The 23229-nt window shown below is 41.2% G+C and overlaps 1 protein-coding gene across 4 annotated transcripts in view; it reads left to right on the top strand.

The window, feature by feature from the left end:
• The window catches only part of CLASP1 (cytoplasmic linker associated protein 1), a 260116-nt gene that overhangs the window by 139954 nt on the left and 96933 nt on the right, over positions 1-23229 (top strand). For all 4 annotated transcript variants that reach the window (XM_073885224.1, XM_073885214.1, XM_073885207.1 and 1 more), the window contains exons 10-19: positions 1309-1382; positions 2525-2617; positions 3587-3732; positions 4627-4762; positions 6001-6071; positions 10151-10210; positions 18819-18896; positions 20429-20596; positions 21199-21248; positions 22329-22499. In XM_073885224.1, the coding sequence (XP_073741325.1) occupies positions 1309-1382; positions 2525-2617; positions 3587-3732; positions 4627-4762; positions 6001-6071; positions 10151-10210; positions 18819-18896; positions 20429-20596; positions 21199-21248; positions 22329-22499 (1047 nt within the window). The remainder of the gene's footprint in view (positions 1-1308; positions 1383-2524; positions 2618-3586; positions 3733-4626; positions 4763-6000; positions 6072-10150; positions 10211-18818; positions 18897-20428; positions 20597-21198; positions 21249-22328; positions 22500-23229) is intronic.

The raw sequence follows: 23229 nt of genomic DNA, 5'->3' as shown, positions 1-23229 counted from the left end.
TTTTTATGACTGAAAAACCTTTCTAATCTTTTATTTAAAAAAAATCTATACTTGGGACGTATCAGTTCCACAAACAAGGCTTAGAAAATTTCTGTGTATCATCAGACCACTTTTTTTTTTTCCTGCCCCTCACCCATAAATCCCTTCCAGAAGTCCCAACTCAATATGTAGAGAGCTCAGCCCTGCTTTCATCCTTTTTTTCCCGTTTTGTTTAACAACATAGTCATGAATTTGCTTACTGACTCCTCATCTAATTCTGGGGCCCACAGACCATGGTTGGTCTCTGAGTCCCTTTCAGTACGTGGGTACGTGGTGTGACACTTACCCGGGGCGGCGCTCAGGACCCGTCTGCTTGGGAGGATCCAGTCTTTTCACCAAAACAGGCACTGAGCACGACATCACAGTGTGACGTTACTGTCCGCTGTCCACAGTTAGCTTGTGAACTCAGTGTGAGGAATCTTCATCAAAAGTGAGGACACACATTTATTGCTCCCAGAGTCGTCTTTAAAGCCCTGTGTTGTCCATGGGGACCCCAAACATCAAATAACTTGTCTGCGGGAAAACTCAGGAGAAGCACTCAAACTAATCAGTGTAAATCATTAATGAGTGTTGCAAGATGACCACAGACTCCAATTTTGAAACCTTTATTCTGGGGGGGAAAAGAGGTCTGATAAAATGTCACACGATTTTCTTGTGTGAAGTAGAGTTCATATTAGCAAAAGAAAAAACTCTCTCCCAAATGATAGCAATCAACTTTCAAGTATACAGAGCATCTTATAACACCTTTATGAGGGAAAGTTGCACCTGATGTGTAGGTGAAAAATTGAGTTATCATGCATTCAAGGAAATGGAAATGTTTTGAGACCTAATACAAAGTTGAAGTGAAACTGTTAAATTCTTTAGAACTTATTTGAATATTTCACAAATTTATTATGCTAGATGCCTAACAGTAACACAACCTAATTTATTCCCTGAAAAATTAAATTTTTTGTTATATATCTGTTTATTAGGAACCTGTCAAAAGATTCAGACATGACTACAGTATAAGCTGTCTATATCCTTAAAGGCTAAATGTCCTCCTTAGCCAGTAGTGTCTTTAAGTGACTTTACACTAATGTATATAGTATTGTAGAATTACTACATTTCATCTTGATATTAAAAGTTAGTAATGTTTGTCAGTTCCACAACACTCTGAATTTTTATTAAGCCTTTAGAAAAATAGTTACACATCTTCCAAAATGTAATGGTGATTGTGTATATTCAGACTCTGCGCATTGTTCACCTTTTAAAAATTAATCTTATTTAAAGCTGCAAAAGAAGGAGCTGGTGCTGTTGATGAAGAGGACTTTATTAAAGCATTTGATGATGTACCTGTAGTGCAGGTGAGTGAGGATATTTGAGTTTGATTAAAAACAGGTAAGACTGACTCTTCAAATTTCAGTTTTCAAATAGGTGCTATGTGAAGTCCCTTCCTAGGTGAGGTAATTTTAACTCTCAGGACTACAGGAGACCTGCGGTTGCAGAGTAGAAAACATTGGTGCCTTTTATAGCTGAAATGAAGAGCAAAAGTCAAGACCCAAGGTAGTCTTTCAGTAAGAATTGGAGAGAAGTTGCTTGTTTGCTCTAATAATAAATTTGTGGGTTAGGTCAGGTGAATGAGAAAATGCAATGATTAGATTAGGTGTGAGAACAAAGAAGCATGCTTATTTAGGGACTTTCTTTTTTTTCGGGCAAGTTGTAAATTTCAAGGAACTGGGTGTCTGAAAAGCTATAAAGAATGGATTAATAAAAGCTCAAGTTTATGCCGTCTTGATGCTTCACTTAAGTATACCTAATAGACAAAGCAGAGATTGCTTGTGAGGTTGGGGTACACACATTTTAACTGCTTTGTGCCTCAGTGTTGTCCATAGTTGACTGGGGGCTAATAACAGTTTTCCTCAGCCTACATCGAATTCAGTGCTCCAGATTCCTATAGCGCTAATGTCCATGTGATCACTTGTTACCTGCTGCTGGGTTGCCATATGTGTATAAATCAGGTAGCTGGCATTGTAGGCTCAGGCTCATCCTTAAGTCCTTGACCTTCCCAGCTTGCATCATTCTTGGCTGATTATTCCCCTACCTATCTTACTAGTAAGATTTGAGCATAAATGAGAAAGTAGATTTGAAGAGAGTGTGGTGTTATAAATAATACTACGAATAATAAATGACCTGAGCATCACTGATCATTCCCCAGCTGGCTTCTTTCTCTTCTGTACATGAAATCATCCGTTAAGTTTATAGTAAAGCTGTGTTTGAAGCATGGTTATCCATACTTGGCATCGAATCTAGTGGGTATGTATTCACATTGGGAAAGAAGCTCATTCTAAGACAAATCTGTCTAGGTGTTACCTCATAGGTCCTTCTGAAAAATGAATTTTTTTTTAACTATACTTCCTAAAAGCTCTTGACTTTGTGTAATTAAAAACTAATCTTTGTTTATTCTGTAAATTTTCTTATATTGGTTGTAAATTAATTTTGCTTACAGATTTATTCCAGCCGAGACCTTGAGGAATCCATAAACAAGATTAGGGAAATATTATCTGACGACAAGCATGATTGGGAGCAAAGAGTAAATGCTGTAAGCTTTGACTTCATGTGATTACATTTTCATTGGATTTATTTAAATGTTCTAAATACTTAATTATGCAATTGGGGTACAGCTCTCATGAATTTTAAGTATTAAGTATTTTAAATATAAGTTACCATATTTACATTTAACCCTTTTAGTAGAGTACCTCACTTCTATTTCTATTTCTGTTTCTAAAACATGCCAGCCTATGCCTTTATGTATGTCCTGTACTTTTAACAAAGACCTAATGTGGAGCATCTGGAGACGGCCTCCACTCTTGCCTTAGTCAACATTTAATTGTGATTGTTGGCCAGTAAGTCGACTTTTCTTAGTGGCATTTTCAGTATGTGTCCCTCTCTTCCTTTCTTTCTTCGTATCACTTGCTGGAAAATTCTGTCCCTTCTATTTAAAAAAGTGGATGAATGAAAAGTGGGGTGAACATTAAATGAGGGTGTGTCTTACCTGTGGAAAGCTATTTTCCAGTGGTCGGCTGGCAGGAAGTGAGGCGATTAAATTACTGCTATATTCCATTCAAACTCAGACTAGTCTTTTAATAATGATACAGTGGAGGATAGTATATAAAAGACTATAGGATTGCTTCTTCCTTTGATTCATTAAACGAATGGCAGTTGGAGTCAGTTGTTGGGGAAGGTAAGCTTTAGGGGAGGAATTAAAATGAAGGCTTTGGTATTTTATCGTTAACACAGAATCTATAAATACACTAAAATGTTTTCCAATGAAGAGATACGTTTTGTAGAATTGTAAGATACTGCATATAAAAATAATTTGTTCTTATTTGTGATATGTAGATTTATGCAGTACGGTAGCTGATACTGAATGGGCTGAATTCTTTTGGGAGAACTTCTGATAATCAGTTAATTTTGATGCTGATCTCTCATATTTGATGGCTTCTGTTGTTTTGTATATACTGTTTTAAGAATTGTTTTGTGTATCTCTGAATTTTCTCTATCCCATCAGCTAAAAAAGATAAGATCTTTACTTTTGGCTGGTGCTGCTGAGTATGATAACTTCTTTCAACATTTGCGTCTTTTGGATGGAGCCTTTAAACTATCTGCTAAGGACCTGCGGTCTCAGGTAGTGCGGGAGGCTTGTATCACATTGGGGTAAGGACTACCATGCTTCAGATTCTCACACATCCTAAAATAGCCTCGTTACAGCGCTTCTGAGATGGTCCATTGAATATGCCCAGCAGGTCTCTTTAATGTACCTTCTGACTAGTCTCTGGGACCTGTTCCATTTACGCTTCTCTTGGTACTTTTATACTATTAACAGTGCTTCCTGCCCAGTGATGGAAAGAGTGACAGATTTTCAGTTTTATTCAGTGACTTAGCTCTGAACCCTCTATTTTAAACTTGAAGCAGTTATTATTAATAACACAGAAAGAAGAAATTTTACAAACTTCTGTTTCTCAGCTTTTTCATTGATTCTGCTGGCAGGATATAGCATGATTATCAGAATTTTTGTTTGTTTCCAGAAGTGCACTGTAGCTATAAAGTTAAAGTCAAAGGCATATACTACAGTGAAATTTTACCCTCGCTAAACCTGTTATCTGTGTTTGAAGCTGGAACTTCTGGTAAGAAAGTGTGTCCGAATATCAAAGCAGCTACAGGAAGGAGATGCTGCAGCTGTTGAAAGTATCAGATATGGAAGCATGTATATTGTGTGTTAAAGGTTTTTAATGGGGCAAAAGGAAAAAAAGGGTGAGGGAGCTTTTTCATATTTATATTTTATTAGGGTATGATCAGTTTGTCTTTTGCTATTTTAAGACTAATTAGTTGGAAATGATTTATTTAAAAAAAATAAAAGGAGCAAACTCATGGGCCATTGGCTATTTGCCAAGTCCACTGCGTGCATGTTGGAAATATTTTGAAAGTATCTTACTTAGACCCTTTTTATCTCGATAACTTTAAATGAAAGCCCTGCGATGTTAAGAGGTTTATATGCTTCGCTGTTTGCAAGAAATAAAATTACAGTACAGTTTTCATTTCTTATTGTAGGCATCTGTCATCAGTTCTGGGGAATAAGTTTGACCATGGAGCTGAAGCCATTATGCCAACTATCTTTAATTTAATTCCAAATAGTGCCAAAATTATGGCCACATCCGGTGTTGTAGCTGTTAGGTTAATCATTCGGGTAAGTGTATTTTGGGGCCATACATAGAATAAGCAAGTGGTAAACATTGGTGGTTGATAAGCAATATTAGAGGCATTTTTCTTTTTTTTTTTTTAAGATTTTATTTATTAGAGAGACAGGCAGCGACAGAGATAGAGCAAGAGCGGGGAGGAGAGGGGAAAGCAGGCTCCCCACTAAGCAGGGAGCCCGATGCGGGGCTCAATCCCAGAACCCTGGGATCATGACCCGAGCCTAAGGCAGACGCTTAACCAACTGAGCCACTCAGGCGCCCCGAGAGGCATTTTTCATTAGCATGATTATAAATAGTTGGAATCATATTGTAGGTATAAATCAGCCTCTCCCTTCCTTAATTATATCCTATATGAGCTTTTTACATTCCCTAATGTGAATTATGGATATGGTGTTTGCCTGCTGATGTGTTGATCATTTACTCATCATTGGCTTTAAATATTTGAGCATCTGCTTCTGGGTTTACACCCAGTCTTTATGTCTCCAGATATTACTCCTTAATTCCCTTTCATTCCATTTTAGGTATTTGTGCTTGTGGCTTTGTTATTCACCTAAAGTTTTTATTTAATTAATTGTGTTTAAGCCAATGAATAAAAGATTCTTTTCAGTGTTCTAAACACTCATTTAAGTTTAAATAATTATCCAAGTAATTTATGTACCAGTTTTCAGTAAAACTTAATAGTTCACAGAAGCTTAAAATGAATATGCTGCACGTCACCTTCTCCCTACCTTCAAGTCTCTTTTCCCCAGAGGCAGCCCTTGAAACTGGGACTTGGTGATGCTAAAATCTTTCCAGAATATTGCTGGTTATCGTGGGTCACTTACTTGTATTATTTTTAGTCCCTACTATTTGCACTGCCTACTTGAAATATTAAATCCAAAGCCATTGTTGGACATTCCCATTGAAACTGTATCAAAACACATAGGTCTGCAGATTCCTTTTGAACTCCCTTAGATTGCTACTGCTAGATAGTTTAGACTTCCTGCCAATGGTTTGTTTTGCCGTGAGGTTTATTTATATATCATTGTGTGGTCTGTTGAGGCTTTGTAAATGTTGTCATGGCCTTTGGCAGTATCCAGTGAAATTCTTTTTCCTTTTTAAGCTCAGTGAAATTCTAATCTAAATCTATATGTGCTTTAGGTGGTTTAATCAGGAAGTGTGGCTGTCTTAGTTTTATTTTATTTTCGTATTTTCAGGTGTTCACCTCTGTTTTTGTTCTTCTCTGCAGCACACACACATCCCTAGGCTAATACCTGTCATAACAAGCAACTGTACCTCTAAGTCTGTCGCAGTTAGAAGGTAAATTTTTAAACAGCTTCTTCATTATTTTTGAATGGTTTAAAAACCAAAATAAATTCCAAATTTGCCTCCATGAAAGTATTCACGTTTGAAATGTTAAAATTATTTAAGATTGTTGCAATAAATGCCTTTGGATTGAAGGATCATGATCTAAATAGTCTGAAAAATAAATTTGGACAACCTCTATTTGTGTGTGTGTGTGTGTGTGTGTGTGTGTGTGAGAGAGAGAGAGAGAGAGCAAGAGAGAAGGGAGGGTAGACAGAGAATGTGTCTGTATGTATGTGAGTTAATGGAAGGGGGGGCGTACACTTTTTTCTCAGTCCCTGTACCTAAATCATCGGTGTACCCTTCTCTGAATGCAGCAGTAACTGCATGCAAGAAAAAGACCATTATAAAAATTAATGGCATCTATTTAATATTACCGGTGGTAGGAGGAGGTATATGTTGTTTCCATCTTCCGACAGTGATTTCTGGGCTTCTGAATCCTGACCAGCACCTGCTTCTGCTGCACAGTTGTGGGAGATCTATCCGGGAGATACCACCTGGTTAGCTAGCTAGGTCTTTGTTCCCAGGTCCCTGCCTGGTCTTGTGTCCATGTGAGCTGCCCTAGATCACAGGCGAGGAATAAGGCTTCTTCTAGCTGGAATCCATGGTTCTTGACTCTTGAGGGTCTAATAAAATCTGTGGCCCCTCTTCCCAAGAAAATGTAAATACGCAGAATAGTTTAGTGTAGATTTTCAGGGGATTTATGGACACTGTTGAAGCCTCTCAGTGGATTGTATCAGGAGCTTCATAGGGTAAATTAACGGCCGGCTTGGATAGCAGCCTCCTGAGTTCATTTTCTGATCCTGGCCCAGTGAAAGAGCCTTTCACTCCAAGCTTGGAGCCCAGCTTACATTCGCTGCCCGCCATTTTCCTCCTTTCTGGCATGTCCCATAGGTCCCGCCCCATTTGCCTGGGTAGGTATGCCTGCCGTGCATGAGGCAGCCCCCTATCCATCTTATTAACAGCTCTGTGGAAGTCATGAAGGAGGAAAGGGGAATCATCCACCTTTATAAAGCCAGGAAGGAAGGAATTGGCACCTTCCACTGAAAAAACTTAAGTTCTAATGGCGTGGCTCCCTTGTGTGTCGCTGAGGAATGCGGTCTGCCCTTTACCTCCAGTTTCGCTGCTGCTTCTAGAGATGAGAGTGTGAAGTCAGCAGGGGAGAGGGACGGTAGTGAACTTCAGAACCTGGCCGACTGCAGCTGAAGCATTACCCCTGACTAAAGATTACCCCACTAACTAATCTTCTGACCTGCTTGGAACAAGAGTACCCTGGGGCAGAGCTGCTCCGTGGGCTCAGTCATTGGGTAGAGGGATTTGACGCTTCGTGCAACCTAAATAAATGATACCCATTATTAGATTTTGTTGCTGCTCCTGCTATTATTGTCAGTATTGTTTTAGGTTTTCCAAGACATTCAGAGTGTGTTAGGCCAAGTTCCTCGGATATAGTGATACAGATCTTTGTTGTAGAATGTTACAGGACGTTTAGCATATTAGCTCGGGCCGCCATAACAAAATACCGTACACTGGGTGGCTTAAACAACAGAAATTGGTTTTCTCACAGTTCTGGGGCTGGAAGTCTGGGATGAGGGTGCCAGCACGGTTGAGTTCTAATGAGGGTCGCTTACAGGTGGCTGCCTTCTCGCTGTGTCTTCACATGACAGAGAGAGAGACACAGAGCATATTCTCTGGGGTTTCTTCTTAGAGGGGCACCAGCCCCATCAGTGGAGCCCCATTTTCATGACCTCATGTGAACCTAATTACCTCCTGAAGGCCCCGTCTCCAGATACCATCATGTTGGGCGGTCGGGCTTCAACATACGAATTTTGGGGCAACACCGTTCAGTCCACAGAATTTAACAGTTCTGTTCTGGTGCTAAACGACTGGTAACCTGCATTTACTGTGACTACAGAAATGTCACCCCCTTCACAGCTTCCTGAGTCACACGCTCGGATTGCTGTTCTTACATTAGTCAGGGTCCATGTCAGTCAGAACAGTGTGTCTTAATGCTGAAAGAACTAAAAGGGACATCCAGTCCCTCTGCCTTCAGAAAGGTAAAGAGAACCAAAGAGGGCAGTGTAACACAAGCAGTGTGTTTTCTCTGTCGTACTTAGCCTGTACCTAGCTCTACTTTGTAGAATTTGTAAGAAATGGCCTGCACAGTCTCCCTGCCTTTGAGAAGTTTATCATTTAGATGGGGAGATTAAAAACAATAATGCAAAGCAATGTAAGAGTGAGTTATAACACCTGTACTGGGGAATTTAGAATGAATTCAGAGAGCAGTGATTAAGACCAGCTAATAGATTTCTGTGATGCTTCATAGACAAGTTGAAAACTGAGCTGCATTTTGAATGATGAGTAGGAGTAGGTAAAGAAAAGAGACAAGTCCTAACCTGATGTGTTTAAATAATGAGTTAAAGAATTCCAGTATTGATACTGCTTCTTTGTATGTTAGCCTAAAGAGTGGAAAATAAAACCTAGCTTATAGGTCATATTTTTGATTAAACAGATTGTTCTAACACACATTTAAGACCAGAATTAGCATCAAAGATGACTTTTTATTCACTAAGAGATAGATAAATATAAACAAATGCACACACATTTTTTAAAAAAGAAAAAGAGACAAAAATCAGCCCAGGAAATGACATGAGGAAGAGGGAAGAAGGTAGAATAAACATGGCCCTGGTTGAGGCTGGGGTGGGGAGAGTGACAGAGAGGAGATGGTGTGGGTGTGGGTCAAAGTCTGCCTCACAGCCAACGTTCCACGCACGCGTGCACGCACGCGCGCTCTGCTGCCAGCCCTGGGACTGGGTTGAATAGCTCTTCTGTGTGCTTCCAAGAAGAGCCCCCTTGTGTTCCTGGCACGTGGGAACCGTTCCTTGTCTGGCTTGCTTGCTGGTTTATGTCTTGGTTACCACTGTTATCTGTAGCCTCTATGGTAGGGTTAGGGTTTATTAAAGATTTAATGAGTGATTAATTATATGGATTATGAGGTTTTGAATTGGGAGGACCATGGGAATGAAAGTCTGGTCATTAGAAAAAAATTACCCTCTGATTTGTTTGCTTGAGTGAGTTCTTAAGACCATTAAGATACACTCCTGCAAAGATAAACACCCTGGACGTCTGAAAAGTTATAAAGAGGTAGAACCCAAAGTGGTGATGTAATCCAAAGGAGATGAGACCAGAATTGTTTTTGTGCACAAATCAGATCAAGAAAGATTACAAAAGTGGAAAGGCTTGACAAGAAAGGATGTTGAAAGATTAAAGAGGAGAATAGAGGAGTAGTTAGAGAAAAATCTATTTTAAGCACTACCTAGGACTTTTTGGGAAAATTTGGAAAGGAAAGCACTTTGTTTTTGAGGACTTTTTTTCTTCTTCTTTTTTTTTTAAGATTTTATTTATTTATTTGAGAGAGAGAATGAGAGAGAGAGAGAGAGCACATGAGAGGAGGGAGGGTTAGAGGGAGAAGCAGACTCCCTGCTGAGCAGGGAGCCTGATGCGGGACTTGATCCTGGAACTCCAGGATCATGACCTGAGCCGAAGGCAGTCGCTTAACCAACTGAGCCATCCAGGCGTCCAGGACTTTTTTTCTTTTACATTTATTGCACAAGGCATTCTGTGAAATTAGTGCAAAGACCAGTTCCCTGATTCTGTAATAAAGTACGCTGATCTTTTTTGCTCATGTTGTACATCCCATATTAACATATTATTTGAGATAGTATAAAAACAATGACAGTGATAGGCCCTTTCCATAATGTTGCCATGAAGCTCCAGTTTCTGATTTGAGGGGAGCTTTTGTATCCTGTCTCTTATATGTCTGAGTGATTTTTGTTTCTGATCACCATAGATGCTTAATTACTTTTACTTGCTTGGGTTTTCAGTCAGTGCCAATTCCAACTTTATATTCCATGTTTTGAATCCTAATAATTAGAAGAAATTTACCAGTTCTAAAGAGTAGTGTGGGAAGAAAAAAAGGCTTTTATTTTCACTAACATAAAAATGACTGAGTTACATGTTTTCTTTATAATTTTTAGGCGCTGTTTTGAATTTTTAGATTTACTTTTACAAGAGTGGCAGACACATTCACTGGAACGGTAAGCATTTGATTTGCAAGGTTTTTTTCCTTCTGAAATGAATCTTGAGATTTAGTGCCCCGACAAGTGGTCCAACCTGCTTTTTATGAGAATCGAAGGAATCTAAGTATTTGTTTGCACAACTACATCTGTTATTTCTACTGATGTGAAGATCATAATATTGGCAGGAATTTTTAGTGAATTACATTGGTTGCAGTTTTAGTGTGCCTAGAGATGTGGACAGATGTGCACCCTTCCAGCCACAAAGCTACGATTAACCTTTTCCTTAAATTATTTTTTAATTCCAGTATAGGTAACATACCATGTAATATTTCATGTGTACAACATAGTGATTCAGTAATTCTCTACATTAGTCAGTGCTCGTCATAAGTGAATTCTTAATCCCCTTCACCTATTTCATCCCCCCCACATTCCCTCTAGTAACCACCAGTTTGTTCTGTAGTTAAGAGTCTGTTTTTTAGTTTGCCTTTTTCTTTGTTTCATTTCGTAAATTCCACATATGAGTGAATCATGTGGTATTTATCTTTCTCTGACTGACATTTCACTTAGCATTATAGTCTCTAGATCCATCCATGTTGTTGGAAATGGCAAGACTTCATTCCTTTTTTGTGGCTGAGTAATATTCCATTGTGTGTGTGTGTGTGTGTGTGTGTGTGTGTGTGTGTGATACACACATACCACATCTTTTTTTATCCATTCATCAGTTGATGGACACCTGAATTGCTTCCATAATTTAGCTATTCTAAATAATGCAGCAATAAATATAGGGGTGCATATATCTTTTTGAATTAGTGTTTTTATAACTTTTGGGTAAATACCCAGTAGTGGAATTATTGGATCATATGGTATTTCTACTTTTAACTTTTTGAGGAACCTTCCTACTGTTTTCCACAGTGGCTGCACCAGTTTGCATTCCCACCAGCAGTGCATGAGCGTTCCTATTTCTCCCCATCCTTGCCAGGGCCTGTTGTTTCTTGTGTTTTTGATTTTAGCCATTCTGACAGGTGTGAAATGGCATCTCATTGTGGTTTTGATTGTCATTTCCTTGTTGATGAGTGATTTTGAGCTTCCTTTTATGTGTCTGTTGGCCATCTGGATGTCTTCACTGGAGAAATGTCTGTTCACATCTTCTGTCCATTTTTTAATTCTTTTTCTGGGGGGGGTGTTGAGATAGTTCATTATATATTTTGAATACTAAGCTTTTATTGAATATGTCATTTGCAAATATCATCTCCCATTTAATAGATTGTCTTTTAGTTTTGTTGACAGTTTCCTTTGTGTGCGGAAGCTTTTTATTTTGATATAGTACCAATAGTTGATTTTTGCTTTTGTTTCCCCTGCCTCAGGAGACATCTAGAAATATGTTGTTATAGCCAATGTCAGCAATTACTGCCTGTGTCCTCTCCTAGAATTTTTATGGTTTCAGGTCTCCTATTTAGGTCCTTATTCCATTTTTTTTTTTATTTTAGGGAGAGAGAGAGAAACAGAGAGGGGAGGTGGGGGGAGAGGGGAGAGAGAGCGTCATTTTCAGTTTCTTTCATCAGTGTTAAATAAGTTTTCAGAGTAGGTCTCTTTTACCTCCTTAGTTAAGTTTATTCCTAAATATTTTATTCTTTTTGGTGCAGTTGTAAATGGGATTTTCTTAATTTGTCTTTCTGCTGCTTCATTATTAATCTGTAGGAATGTAATAGATTTCTATATATTAATCTTATATCCTGCGACCTTACCGACTTCATTTATTCTAGTAGGTTTTGGTGGAGTCTTCAGAGTTTTCTGTGTTTAAGTATCATGTCATCTGGAAGTAGTGGAAGTTTTACTTCTTCCTTACACTTTTGGATGCCTTCTATTCCTTTTTCCTGTCTGATTGCTGTGGCTAGGACTTCCAGTACTGTGTTGCATAAAAGTGGTGAGAGTAGACATCTTTGTCTTGTTCCTGATCTTCGGGAAAAAGCTCTCAGTTTTTCACCATTGAGGATGATGCTAGCAGTGGATTTTTCATATATGGCCTTTACTATGTTGAGGTATGTTCCCCCTAAACCTACCTTGTTGAGGGTTTCTTTATCATGACTGGATGTTGTACTTTGTCAACTGCTTTTTTCTGCATCTACTGAAATGACTGCATGGTTTTTATTCTTTCTCTTGTTAATTTGATGTATCACATTAATTGATTTGTGAATATTGAACCACCCTTGCATCCTAGGAATCCTGCTTGATGGTGGTGAATGATGTTTTTATTTTTTTTATTTTTTTTTAAGATTTTATTTATTTATTTGAGAGAGAGAGAATGAGAGCTACAGAGCACGAGAGGGAAGAGGGTCAGAGGGAGAAGCAGACTCCCCGCTGAGCAGGGAGCCCGATGTGGGACTCGATCCCGGGACTCCAGGATCATGACCTGAGCTGAAGGCAGTCGCCTAACCAACTGAGCCACCCAGGCGCCCATGAATGATGTTTTTAACGTATTGTTGATTTGATTTGCTAGTATTTTGTTGAGGATTTTTGCATATGTGTCATCAGGGTACTGGCCTCTAGTTCTTTTTTTTTGTAGTCTTTTTTTTTTTTTTTTTTTTAGAAAAATATTTATTTTGAGAGAGAGAGTGCATGAACTGGGGGGAGGGGCAGAGGGAGAGAGAGAATCCCATGCAGACTCCATGCTGAGCTTGGAGCCAGACGCCGGGCTCGATCTCACCACTATGAGATCGTGACCTGAGCTAAAATCAAGAGTCAGATGCTTAACTGACTGTACCACCCTGGCACCCCTCTTTTTTTGTAGTCTTTATCTGATTTTGGTATAGGGGTAATGCTGGTCTCATTGAATGAGTTTTGGAAACTTTCTTTCCTCTTCTGTATTTTGGAATTGTTTGAGAAGAATAGTTATTAACTCTTTTTTGACGAGTCGGTAGAATTCACCTGTGAAGCCATCTGGTCCTGGACTTTTGTTTGTTGGGAGTTTTTGGATTACCAGTTCAATTTTTTTGCTGGTAATCAGTCTGTTCAGATTTTCTAATTCTTCCAGCTTCAATTTTAGGGAGTTACAGGTTTCTAGGAATTTATCTACTTCTAGGTTGTCCAGTTTGTTGGCATATAATTTTTCATAATCTTATAATCCTTTGTATTTCTGTGGTGTTATTATTTTTCTTCTTTTGTTTCTGATTTTGTTTGAGTCTTCTTTCGTTTTACATTGATAAGCTAAATATTGATGAGTTTTGTTGATCTTTTCAAAGAACTAGCTCCTAGTTTCATTGATCTGTTTTTTCATTTCTATTTTATTTCTTTTCTAATTTTTATTATTTCCTGCCTTCAACTAGAACTAGTTTTGGGTTTTGTTAGGTTGTTTATTTTCGATTTTTCTTGCTTCTTGAGGTAGACCTATATTCTACAAACTTCTCTCTTAGAACAGCTTTTACTGCATCCCAAAGATTCTGGACTGTTGTGTTTTCATTTTCATTTGTCTCCATGTATTTTTTTTTTATTTCCTCTTTGATTTTGTGGTTGACCCACTCATTGTTTAGGAGCATGTTATATAGCTTCCATTTATTTGTGGTGTTTCCCGGTTTTTCTTGTGGTTGATTTCTGGTTTAATAATGTTATGGTTGGAAAAGATGCATAGTCATAGTATGAGTTTGATCGTTTTCAATTCATTGAGACTCGTTTTGTGGCCTAATATGTGGTATATTCTGGAGAATGTTCTGTGTGTACTTGAAAAGTGTATTCTGCTGTTTTAGAATGGAATGTTCTGAATATATCTGTTAGATCCATCTGGTCCAATGTGTCATTAAAAGCCACTGTTTCCTTGTTGGTTTTGTCTTTGGATGATCTATCCAGTGATGTAAATGGGTTGTTAAAGTCCCTTATTATTGTATTACTATCAATTACTTCCCTTATTTTGTTTCTTATTAGCTCTTTTATGTATTGGAATGCTCCCATGTTGGGTGCATAAACATTTACAATTGTTACATCTTCTTGTTGGATTGGTCCCTTTATGATTGTATACTGCCTTTTTTTTTTTTTTGGAAAGATTATTTTTTATTTATTTTTTTAAGATTTTATTCATTTATTTGACAGAGAGACACACAGTGAGAGAGGGAACACAAGCAGAGGGAGTGGGAGAGGGAGAAGCAGGCTCCCCGCCAAGCAGGGAGCCTGATGTGGGCCTCGATCCCAGGACCCTGGGATCATGACCTGAGCTGAAGGCAGATGCTTAATGACTCAGCCACCCAGGCACCCCAAGATTATTTATTTAGAAAGAGAGGGTGCGAGTGGGGGAGTGCAGAGAGAGAGGGAGAATCTCAAGCAGGCTCCAAGCTCAGTACAGTGTCTGACCTGGGGCTTAATCCCACAACCCTGAGGTCATGACCTGAGCTGAAACCAAGAGTCACATGTTTAACTGACTGAGCCACCCAGTCACCCCAGATTGTATACTGTTTTAAAGTCTGTTTTGTCTGTTATAAGTGTTGCTGTTCCGGCTTTCTTTTCACTTCCGTTTTCGTAGTAGATGCTATTCTGTCCCTTCACTATCAGTATGTGTGTGTCTTTAGATCTGAAATGAGTCTCTCGTAGGCAGCATATAAATGAGTCTTGCGTTTTATCTGTTCTGTTACCCTGTGTCTTTGGATTGGAGGTTTTAGTCCATTTACATTCAAAGTAGTTATTGATAGGTACTTATTGCCATTTTGTTACTTCTTTACAACTGTTTATGTAGTTCTTCTCTGTTCCTTTCTGTTCCTGCTCTCTTCTCTCATGGTTTGCTTTCTTTAGCGGTATACTCGGCTTCCTTTCTCTCTCTGCCTCTTTTTTTTTTTTTTTGTATATGTATTACTGGTGTTTAATTTATGGTTTTACTAGTTTTTAATTTATACATTTTATGCATATAGCAGTCTAAAGTTGATAGTTGCTTCAGTTTGAACCCATTCTTTACTCCTCTCTTTCCATGTTTTAGGTATATGGTGTCATACTTACTCTTTTATTTTGTGACTCGCTTGACTGATTTTTATAGCTATACTTAATTTTACTGCTTTTATGCTTCCTACTTTTCTTACTCCTGCTTATGGTCTTTCCTTTCCACTTGATGAGCCCACTTTAACATTTCTTGTAGGGCTGATTTAGGGGTTATGAATTTCTTTAACTTTCATTTGTCTGGAAGACTTTATCCAGCAAGGCTGTCATTTGGAAGAGGAGAGACCGAGTATTCTTGGCTGAAGGGTTTTTTGTTTTGTTTTGTTTTTTGTTTTTGTTTTCTTTTCCCTAGCACTTTGAATACATCATGCCACTCCCTTCTGGTTCATAAAGTTTCTTCTGAAAAATCAGCTTATAGCCTTAAGGAGATTCCCTTGTATATAACTGTTTTTTTCTCTTGCTGCTTTTAAAATTCCCTTTATCACTACGTTTTGCTATTTTAATTACTGTGTCTTGGTGTGGATCTCTTTGTGTTGTTTTTGTTGGGAGCTCTCAGGGCCTCCAGGATCTGGATTTCTGTTTTCTTCCCCAGATTTGGGAAGTTTTCAGCTATTAGTTCTTCAAATAAATTTTCTGCCCCCCTTTCTTTCTCTTCTCCCCTGGGATTCCATATAATGCAAGTGTTACTATGCTTGATGGTGTCACTGAGTTCCCTAAGTCTGTTTTCATTTTTTATTATTTTTTTCCCTCTCTCCCATTCAGCTTGATTGCTTCCCATTATTCTGTCCTCCAGTTGCTGATCCGTTCTTCTGCTTTCTCTAGTCTGTTTATTCCATCTATTGTATTTTTAATTTCAGTTATTAAGTTCTTCATCTCTGATTGGTTCTTTTTTATGTTTTCTATCTCTTTGTTAAGGTTTTCACTGGGGTCCTCCACTCTTTTTTCAAGTCCAGTGAGTAGCTTTGATCATTACTTTAAATTCTCTATCAGGCATATTACTTATCTCCATTTTCCTTTGGTCTCTTGCTCTGGTTTTGTCCTGTTCTTACACTGGGGAAATGTAGCTCTTTTTCTCACTTTGTCTAACTCTGTGTCTATTTCTATGTGTTAGGAAAGTCAGCTCTGTCTCCTGCCTTATGAAGAAGAGGTCCTGTAGTGCCCTGCAGGGCAGTGTCCCCTGTTCACCCAAACTGGAACTGCAGGGATGTCTCCATGTGTGTTGCATGTATCCTGATGTTGTGGCTGAGGCGCTTTTTCTTTCAGTCCAGTCCTCTGCCGTGGCTCTGCCTATTGTGGGCAGCATTGGATCCCTGTGTTGTTCGTGGGCCAGTCTGGGGTTGGCTTGGGCTTGAGTCACGTTCACACTGGGCATTTGTCCGAGATGCAGTAGTAGCATACTGCTGGGCACTTTCCTTCTGTTGTCTTCTGAGAAGCTTTTATTGGTGGGTGGTGCCTACAGTTAGAGCATCTGTCTGACTCCAGCCCACTGCTGGGGCCACAGTCTGACTGGTGTGTGCGGTTATCTTCCCCCTCCTCAGAGCAGGAGTCACTTTGCCGAGGTGCCAACCCATCCCTGTCGGGGCTGCTTGTACCCTGCCAAGCTTGTGGCACTGCTTTGGATGGGTTGTGGCCAAGGATATATTGGGGGGGGGGACCCCAGGAGAATGTTGCCACAGCGCAGACAGTGTTAGCAAGTGTTGCGTGGGTCCACTGTGGAGGGGGAAACCTGGAACCAAGGCCTGGCTGGTTTGTGTTTATGTAACCCCTGGGGTGGGGCAGGGAAACGGTGCCCCCCAGCTCCTTTGTTCCTGGTGAAGTCTCCCCGGGATCCCTTCCCCTCTGGTTCATGCTCTCACGTCAGTAAAGCAATCTCCCTTGTGTATACCCCACGTGTTTTTCAAACTGCTGCTTCTATTGCTGTATCTCCGAGGGGCTGTTTGTTGTGCTCTTTAAGGGTGGGGACTCAGTTTCCTATTTCCCTCCTACTGATTTTTAAAGTTTCGGTGTTAAGCCCCACTGATCATAAGAATTCACAAAAGTATGCCCCTCTGGTTTTCGCACAGGTTCCCGTGCCTGGGATGCTTGGTTTGAGGGTTTGGTCCTCTCCCCTCTGTGTGTCCCCAGTGTCTCTCCCTCTTACAGAAAGTCTGTGCCCTCCCTGCCACCTTCTTCGGTGTGGCCTCTTCTCTACACTTAGCTGTGCAGTCTGGTCTGCTAATCTTCAGGTAGTTTTCTGGGGTATTTACAATGATGTGGGTGATACCTAGTTGTATCTGTGGGAGGAGGTGAGTTTAGGGTCCTCCTACTCTGCCATTTTCCTGGAAGTCAGCCACAGTTAACTCCTTATTGACTCTCACCCTGGTGTCTGACATTCCTGTCCCTTCAACCAGGAAAATATTCCAAGCTGCTCTTGGCAGGCCTGGTGTAACTCTTAGATCCGTAGAGGAATTTCTCTCATCTCACAGTTCTTTTTGATCCCCCTGAATGGGAAAGTCAGCAATTTTCTCTTTATTCAGGTTGGTGTTGGTATGTTTCACATCATCATGATAAAAGGTAGAATTATGGCAGGATTCTTGAAGAAGGATGTCTCTTAATTTCAAGATTCATTCTTTGCCATTTTCAGTTCCTTTGAATTTGAGGTGCCTGTTATTCTTGGTGAGTTAAATTTGGAGAGATAGATGATGATGTGCCACCCAGTTTTTAATGTTACATATTGTGAGGAACTTTACAGCATACTCATCATTTTATTAGGGGCATTTTAATGAAGTACTTCTGGGAGTCCCTTTCCATACTGCAAGGGGCAGAGAGGAAACAAAGCCATGCCTCCTGGGGTAAAATTTCATCTGCAAATACCTCGAATCTAGAAGATAGTCGTGCATTCTTTCATCTCTTGGGTATTGTATCCTCTCTTTGGTGACAGTTTTGGAATTTAGAGGTGGAAAATGGAATGGGGGATTTAATGTGAGGACATGTGAGTAGAACAGTCCCGTGTGAAGAACTCAGTATTTATTCATTCGCCTCCTCGCTCAACATTCGCCACTTGGTGGGTACTTGCTAAACAGTTACTAAATGAAGGAATAAGGCAAAGACTCTGAACAGGCTATAAGATTGGTAACTACTCTTTGTTCTGTGAGACTAACTCATTGCAGCCTTCTTTCTTTTCTTAAAAATCTGTCAAACATTCAAAGAGACATTTTAATAACTTCCTCTCAGGGCAGAACATAAGCTAAAGAGAACACCTATTTATAAAATTGTGACATGATTTTATAAATTTGTTCATGTTGCATAGTGGAACTTGAAAAAAAACATTGTGTTTAATTACAGAAATGTGAGCCAGTATTCTGATGATTATTACCTCGTAATTTCCATAGAAACTACTGCTGGCCATGGAAAGGTAGAAACTTGTAGCCTTGTTCATTGGGTTCCTCAAAGGTTGAGCTAAATAAGTATGAAGTAAGAAGAATCAGCCGTTATTTTAAAAACTTGGGGTACTTAGGTGGGGGTAGCTGATGGAGGGTGGGGGTGCCCCGGGACAGAGGTAGAAGTTAGGAGAGCAACGGGGAAGGGAGCTCTGATTTCTCAGCTGCATGTTGGTTGACTCACTGGGCACAGAGGCTCTAGGTTCCATGTGTCGATTTGAAGTTCTCACACCAGTTTTCACCCGCATAAAACCACATGTTAATGATTGTTACTGCTTTCTCTTCTTGATGTCTAGACATATATCAGTATTAGCCGAAACAATAAAGAAGGGAATACATGATGCGGATTCCGAAGCAAGGATAGAAGCCAGAAAGTAAGTGTTTATTGTACACCACTTGTTTTTAATTCACTGTTTTTAAATTTCAGGGTGGTGTTTAGATTGCCTTATTCAAAACTCATTAAGTTACATGAACATGTTTTGTTAATTGTGACTTTGAAATACGACCTCAAAAGGCCATGTCACAATATTTCTCTAACTTTTTGTTTAGAAGGTTGTTCAGGTGCCCAGGCCTGAAAGACTGATTGATTGATAGTACTTGAATATAAACAGAACTGAGGTACACAACAGCATGCTCATTTTTAAATTTATGACAAATGACTACGTGAATCAGAAAAGCATTTGTATGCACACTCAGTGTATTTTCTTACTCATTAGGCTCTGTTAGGAGCCAGGTCATAACCCAGAGGGACCTTTTGGTTTCCTGTGAAAAATCATGGTCCCAGAGGTCCTTCCCCTGTGACGGTATCTTTGAAACCTTCAGGTGGCTGCTTGGGAAGGTGTGAACGTGGTGAGGGGCAGGTGGGTTGAGGTGTGATGCTGGGGATTACCACAGGGGTGACTTGCAGTTGCCATCCCACGTGCGAGGCACTTTTGCCATGAGGTGGGTCATGCTCCAGTCATGTGACTGTGACCATGCATTCGGTGCCTTCCCAGGGATGATTTTGTCGTTGTGACTGTCAAAGCCAAGAGTCAGATGCTGAGACTTAGGCGTCTCGGGCCATGTGTAGATGAGTGCTGTGAATGTTGCACCTGGGGTGGTGCCTCTGTGCTTTCATAATGACCAGCTCTTCTCCTGGACCACAGGTAGCCTCTCCTCACTCACCTGGAATATTACTGTCTGACTTCGCTGCCCTGCTACCTCCTGACAAAGTCCCTGTCGTTCTCGGACCACTCTCTCCGTTAAATTCCGCCCCCCAGTTTCTGAGGTCAGAGAACCTCATCGACACACTGAAGTAGTTATCACAGTCTCAGCTCGGGTAGTTCCTGCCAAAATAAGTGACGTGGTTAATAGTTGCTCACAACTCTTAGGATTGGAGTTGTTAGTCATGTACTTAACGCTGTTTTTACCCTTTTATGTGTCTTCCCCCTCCCCCGTTCTTTGGTCGTGCTGCAATGCAGAGTTCAAGTAGCTCAGCACATCTTTGTGCCTCTCGTACTTGTTATCTGAGGCAACTGGAAAGACTTCAGGTCGACAGGTGTCCAGTCGCTTTTATAAAAGCCGCCATGGATGAGCCCCCTCCGTGTTCTCAGTCTAGTTCTAGACGTTTTAGCTCCGTCGTCCCGAAGCCTCCCCAGTCTCACAAGTTAGGCCCTTTAGTTTCCATTTTATAAGTGAGACTGTGATGCAGAGAAGTCCGGGAGCTTGCCCAGTGTCAGAAGAGCCAGTAAGCTGGCCCAGATCCACCGCAGGCCTCCTTCGTCCGCCCTGTCTTCCTCAGCCAGTGCTGCTCCTAGTGGCGGAGCACCACGGATCGCAGTCCTTGACTGTGTTGCGTGGGGGGGCCACAGAGCTCGGCAGGAGCCCCGTGCGATCCTGACTACGGCAAGCTGCGTGTCTCCTCTAGGTGCTACTGGGGTTTTCACAGTCACTTCAGCAGAGAAGCAGAGCACTTGTATCACACCCTCGAGTCCTCCTACCAGAAGGCCCTGCAGTCCCACCTGAAGAACTCCGACAGCATCGTGTCTCTGCCCCAGTCTGACCGCTCATCCTCGAGTTCTCAGGAGAGTCTGAAGTAAGCACTTCAGCCGTGCTTTTCATTCGTGGGAGATTTTATGTTAAAAGATTTGCTACATGACACAAATTCCAGCTGTGGTTTTTTTTTAATGTGTATATGCCTCTTCTAGTCCCCTCTTCAGATGGGTTCTGCTGCTAGGTAAGATTCTTGGGGAATGGTTAGGAAAAGGTGGCCTTGGTCTTTGCCCTAAGTAGTGTCTAGTGAAGTTTATATGGCCGCCCTAGAATACGGTGTTGGAGTGAAATAAGTGAATCATTCACAGGGTCTTCTAGGAGAATATGAGGGTTAACTTGAAGACAAGTCTGGAAAGGGGAAGGGTGTTAGGAATCTGGGAATAAATGTATTATCATCCTCACTCTGGATTTCTAACTTCTGTTTTGAGTTATGACTTCTCTCTGAATGTTTGGAAGATAGTCCAAAATAGAATGCTGCAGCTTTGTCTGAAATCGGGGATTTATAAGATTGTGGTCCCAGTTAATTCGAAAAACTCTGAAATGATTCCTTCATTATCCTAGTTTCCTGTTGTAGACAGTACTTGGGTGAACGCAGATGAAATGCACATTTGGTAATAATGAACATGCGTGTACGTTTATTTTCAGCCGGCCGCTCTCTGCCAAAAGAAGTCCTACTGGAAGCACCACCTCTAGAGGTAAGACCGACGGCCATAGTGAAGGCCCCCTCGGGGAGGCCTCTGTTTCCGGTGCTGCTCCCAGGGGCTGTTCTGCCGCCAGAAGCCAGCCACCTGCTTTCAGGTGCCCCTCGGGTTTGCAGAGCCTGCTGCTCGGTGCTCCAGCTATGCCCAGCAGAGCTCCACTGCGCCGGCAGCCAAGGGCAGTGAGGAACACATGCAGAAGGGGAGTCCTGGGACCTTTCCACTTGAATAGTGCCGCTCCCTTGCTCCGGTCACTGGACAAGAGTGAGGATAGCTGGTGATGCTTGGAGCCGCCCCCGCAGCAGCAGTGCAGTGGCTGTTAGAGGTGGGAGAGTAGAATGTTCCCCGAGAGCAGGAGGGCATTGGAGTCGGGGTGCCTGCTTTTAGGCCACATCGTGCAGAAACTGGCCAGATGTGTGCGCTTTTTCATTACCTCACTCCTCACATTAACCAGAAAGAGGGGCTGTTTCTTTGGGGTTTATAGTCTTTGATTACAAGAAAAGAAATGGAATGGGTGTATATGGTCATGGTCACTTGATTTCCCTCAGCATTGTGTTGGCTGAACTGTCTCCAGTGACCAGGAAAAACAGCACGTCATTGCTCACGCACTCCAGCCTTTGTTAAAACTTGCTGGGAAGGGGCACCTGGTTGGCTCAGTCGGTTAAGCGTCCCGACTCTTGATCTCAACTCAGGTCTGGATCTCAGGGATGTGAGTTTTGTTTTTTTTTTTTTTTTTAAGATTTTATTTATTTATTTGAGAGAGAGAGCATGAGAGGGAAGAGTGTCAGAGGGAGAAGCAGACTCCCTGCTGAACAGGGAGCCCGATGTGGGACTCGATCCCAGGACTCTGGGATCATGACCTGAGCCGAAGGCAGTTGCTTAACCATCTGAGCTACCCAGGCGCCCCTCAGGGATGTGAGTTTAAGGCTCGCATTGGGCTCCATGCTGGGCGTGGAGCCTACTTTTTTTTTTTTTTTTTTAAAGAAATCTTGATAAGAAAATCAAAACAAGTTTTAATGATGTGTATTTACAATTCTAGTGTAGTCCCTACTGATGTGTCCTTCTTTACCACTCAAGCTTCTACAGTTAGCACCAAATCCGTGTCAACGACCGGGTCGCTCCAGCGGTCTCGAAGCGATATTGACGTGAATGCAGCAGCCAGTGCCAAGTCCAAGGTGTCTTCGGCCTCGGGAGCTACGCCTTTCAGCTCAGCAGCAGCCTTGCCTCCCGGGTCATATGCATCCTTAGGTAACCAGACCCCACCTCCTTTCCCCCCAGTTCTGCTGCTTGAGATTACAGTTAGCCCTGCTCAAATTTATTTAGCAAATTATAAAACACGATCATTGAGGAAATTCTCACTGCTTTAGGGCTGATATTTAAGTATAAGTAGCTCTGTGCACTTACTGCTGGTTCTCAGCCAGCCTTTGTTGTGTTCCCTTTCTCTGGAGCATGATCCCTTTTAGTGACGAGTAAGTACCTGGGTGCTCACATGGCGTGTCACACTGAACACATCCTTCAGCTTCACTCCCCCCTTCCGTGGCAGCCCAGCCAGCACCTACGCCACCTCCCCTATTGCCAGAGCTGGCTTTTTTTCCCCCTCGTGACATCGGTGGGGGGCAGAGTCGGAGGGTTTTGTGAGGGAATCCCCAAAGACTGTCGTAGTTAGGTGTTTCCCAATTTGAGAATGACGGGTGGCAGAGGTGCGGGACGCAGGGGCCACAACAAGGGGCATCTCTAGAGAAATGGGGTGGATTTACTAGCCAACATAACCATATTCCACAGAACGGTGTTGGTCTTCCATGTGTCGCCTTGGGAGGAAAGTGTACTTACTCTAGCAATAGCCAAAGGATTAAAAAATTATTTTTAAAAGAATTCATATCTGACAGAATGGTAGGTCAGTTTTTCAGCAGACAACTGAACACCCATATGTAAGGCTGATAATTGATTACATTTTATTTTTGTTTGAGCCAAGTCGTTC

This window comes from Callorhinus ursinus, unplaced genomic scaffold (assembly GCF_003265705.2).
Source record: "Callorhinus ursinus isolate GAN/ISIS: 27379988/994484 unplaced genomic scaffold, GSC_fseal_2.0 scaffold2, whole genome shotgun sequence".
Lineage (NCBI taxonomy): Eukaryota > Metazoa > Chordata > Mammalia > Carnivora > Otariidae > Callorhinus > Callorhinus ursinus.
The sequence above is the reverse complement of the archived record's forward strand: the minus strand, read 5'-3'. Positions and strand labels throughout refer to the sequence as shown.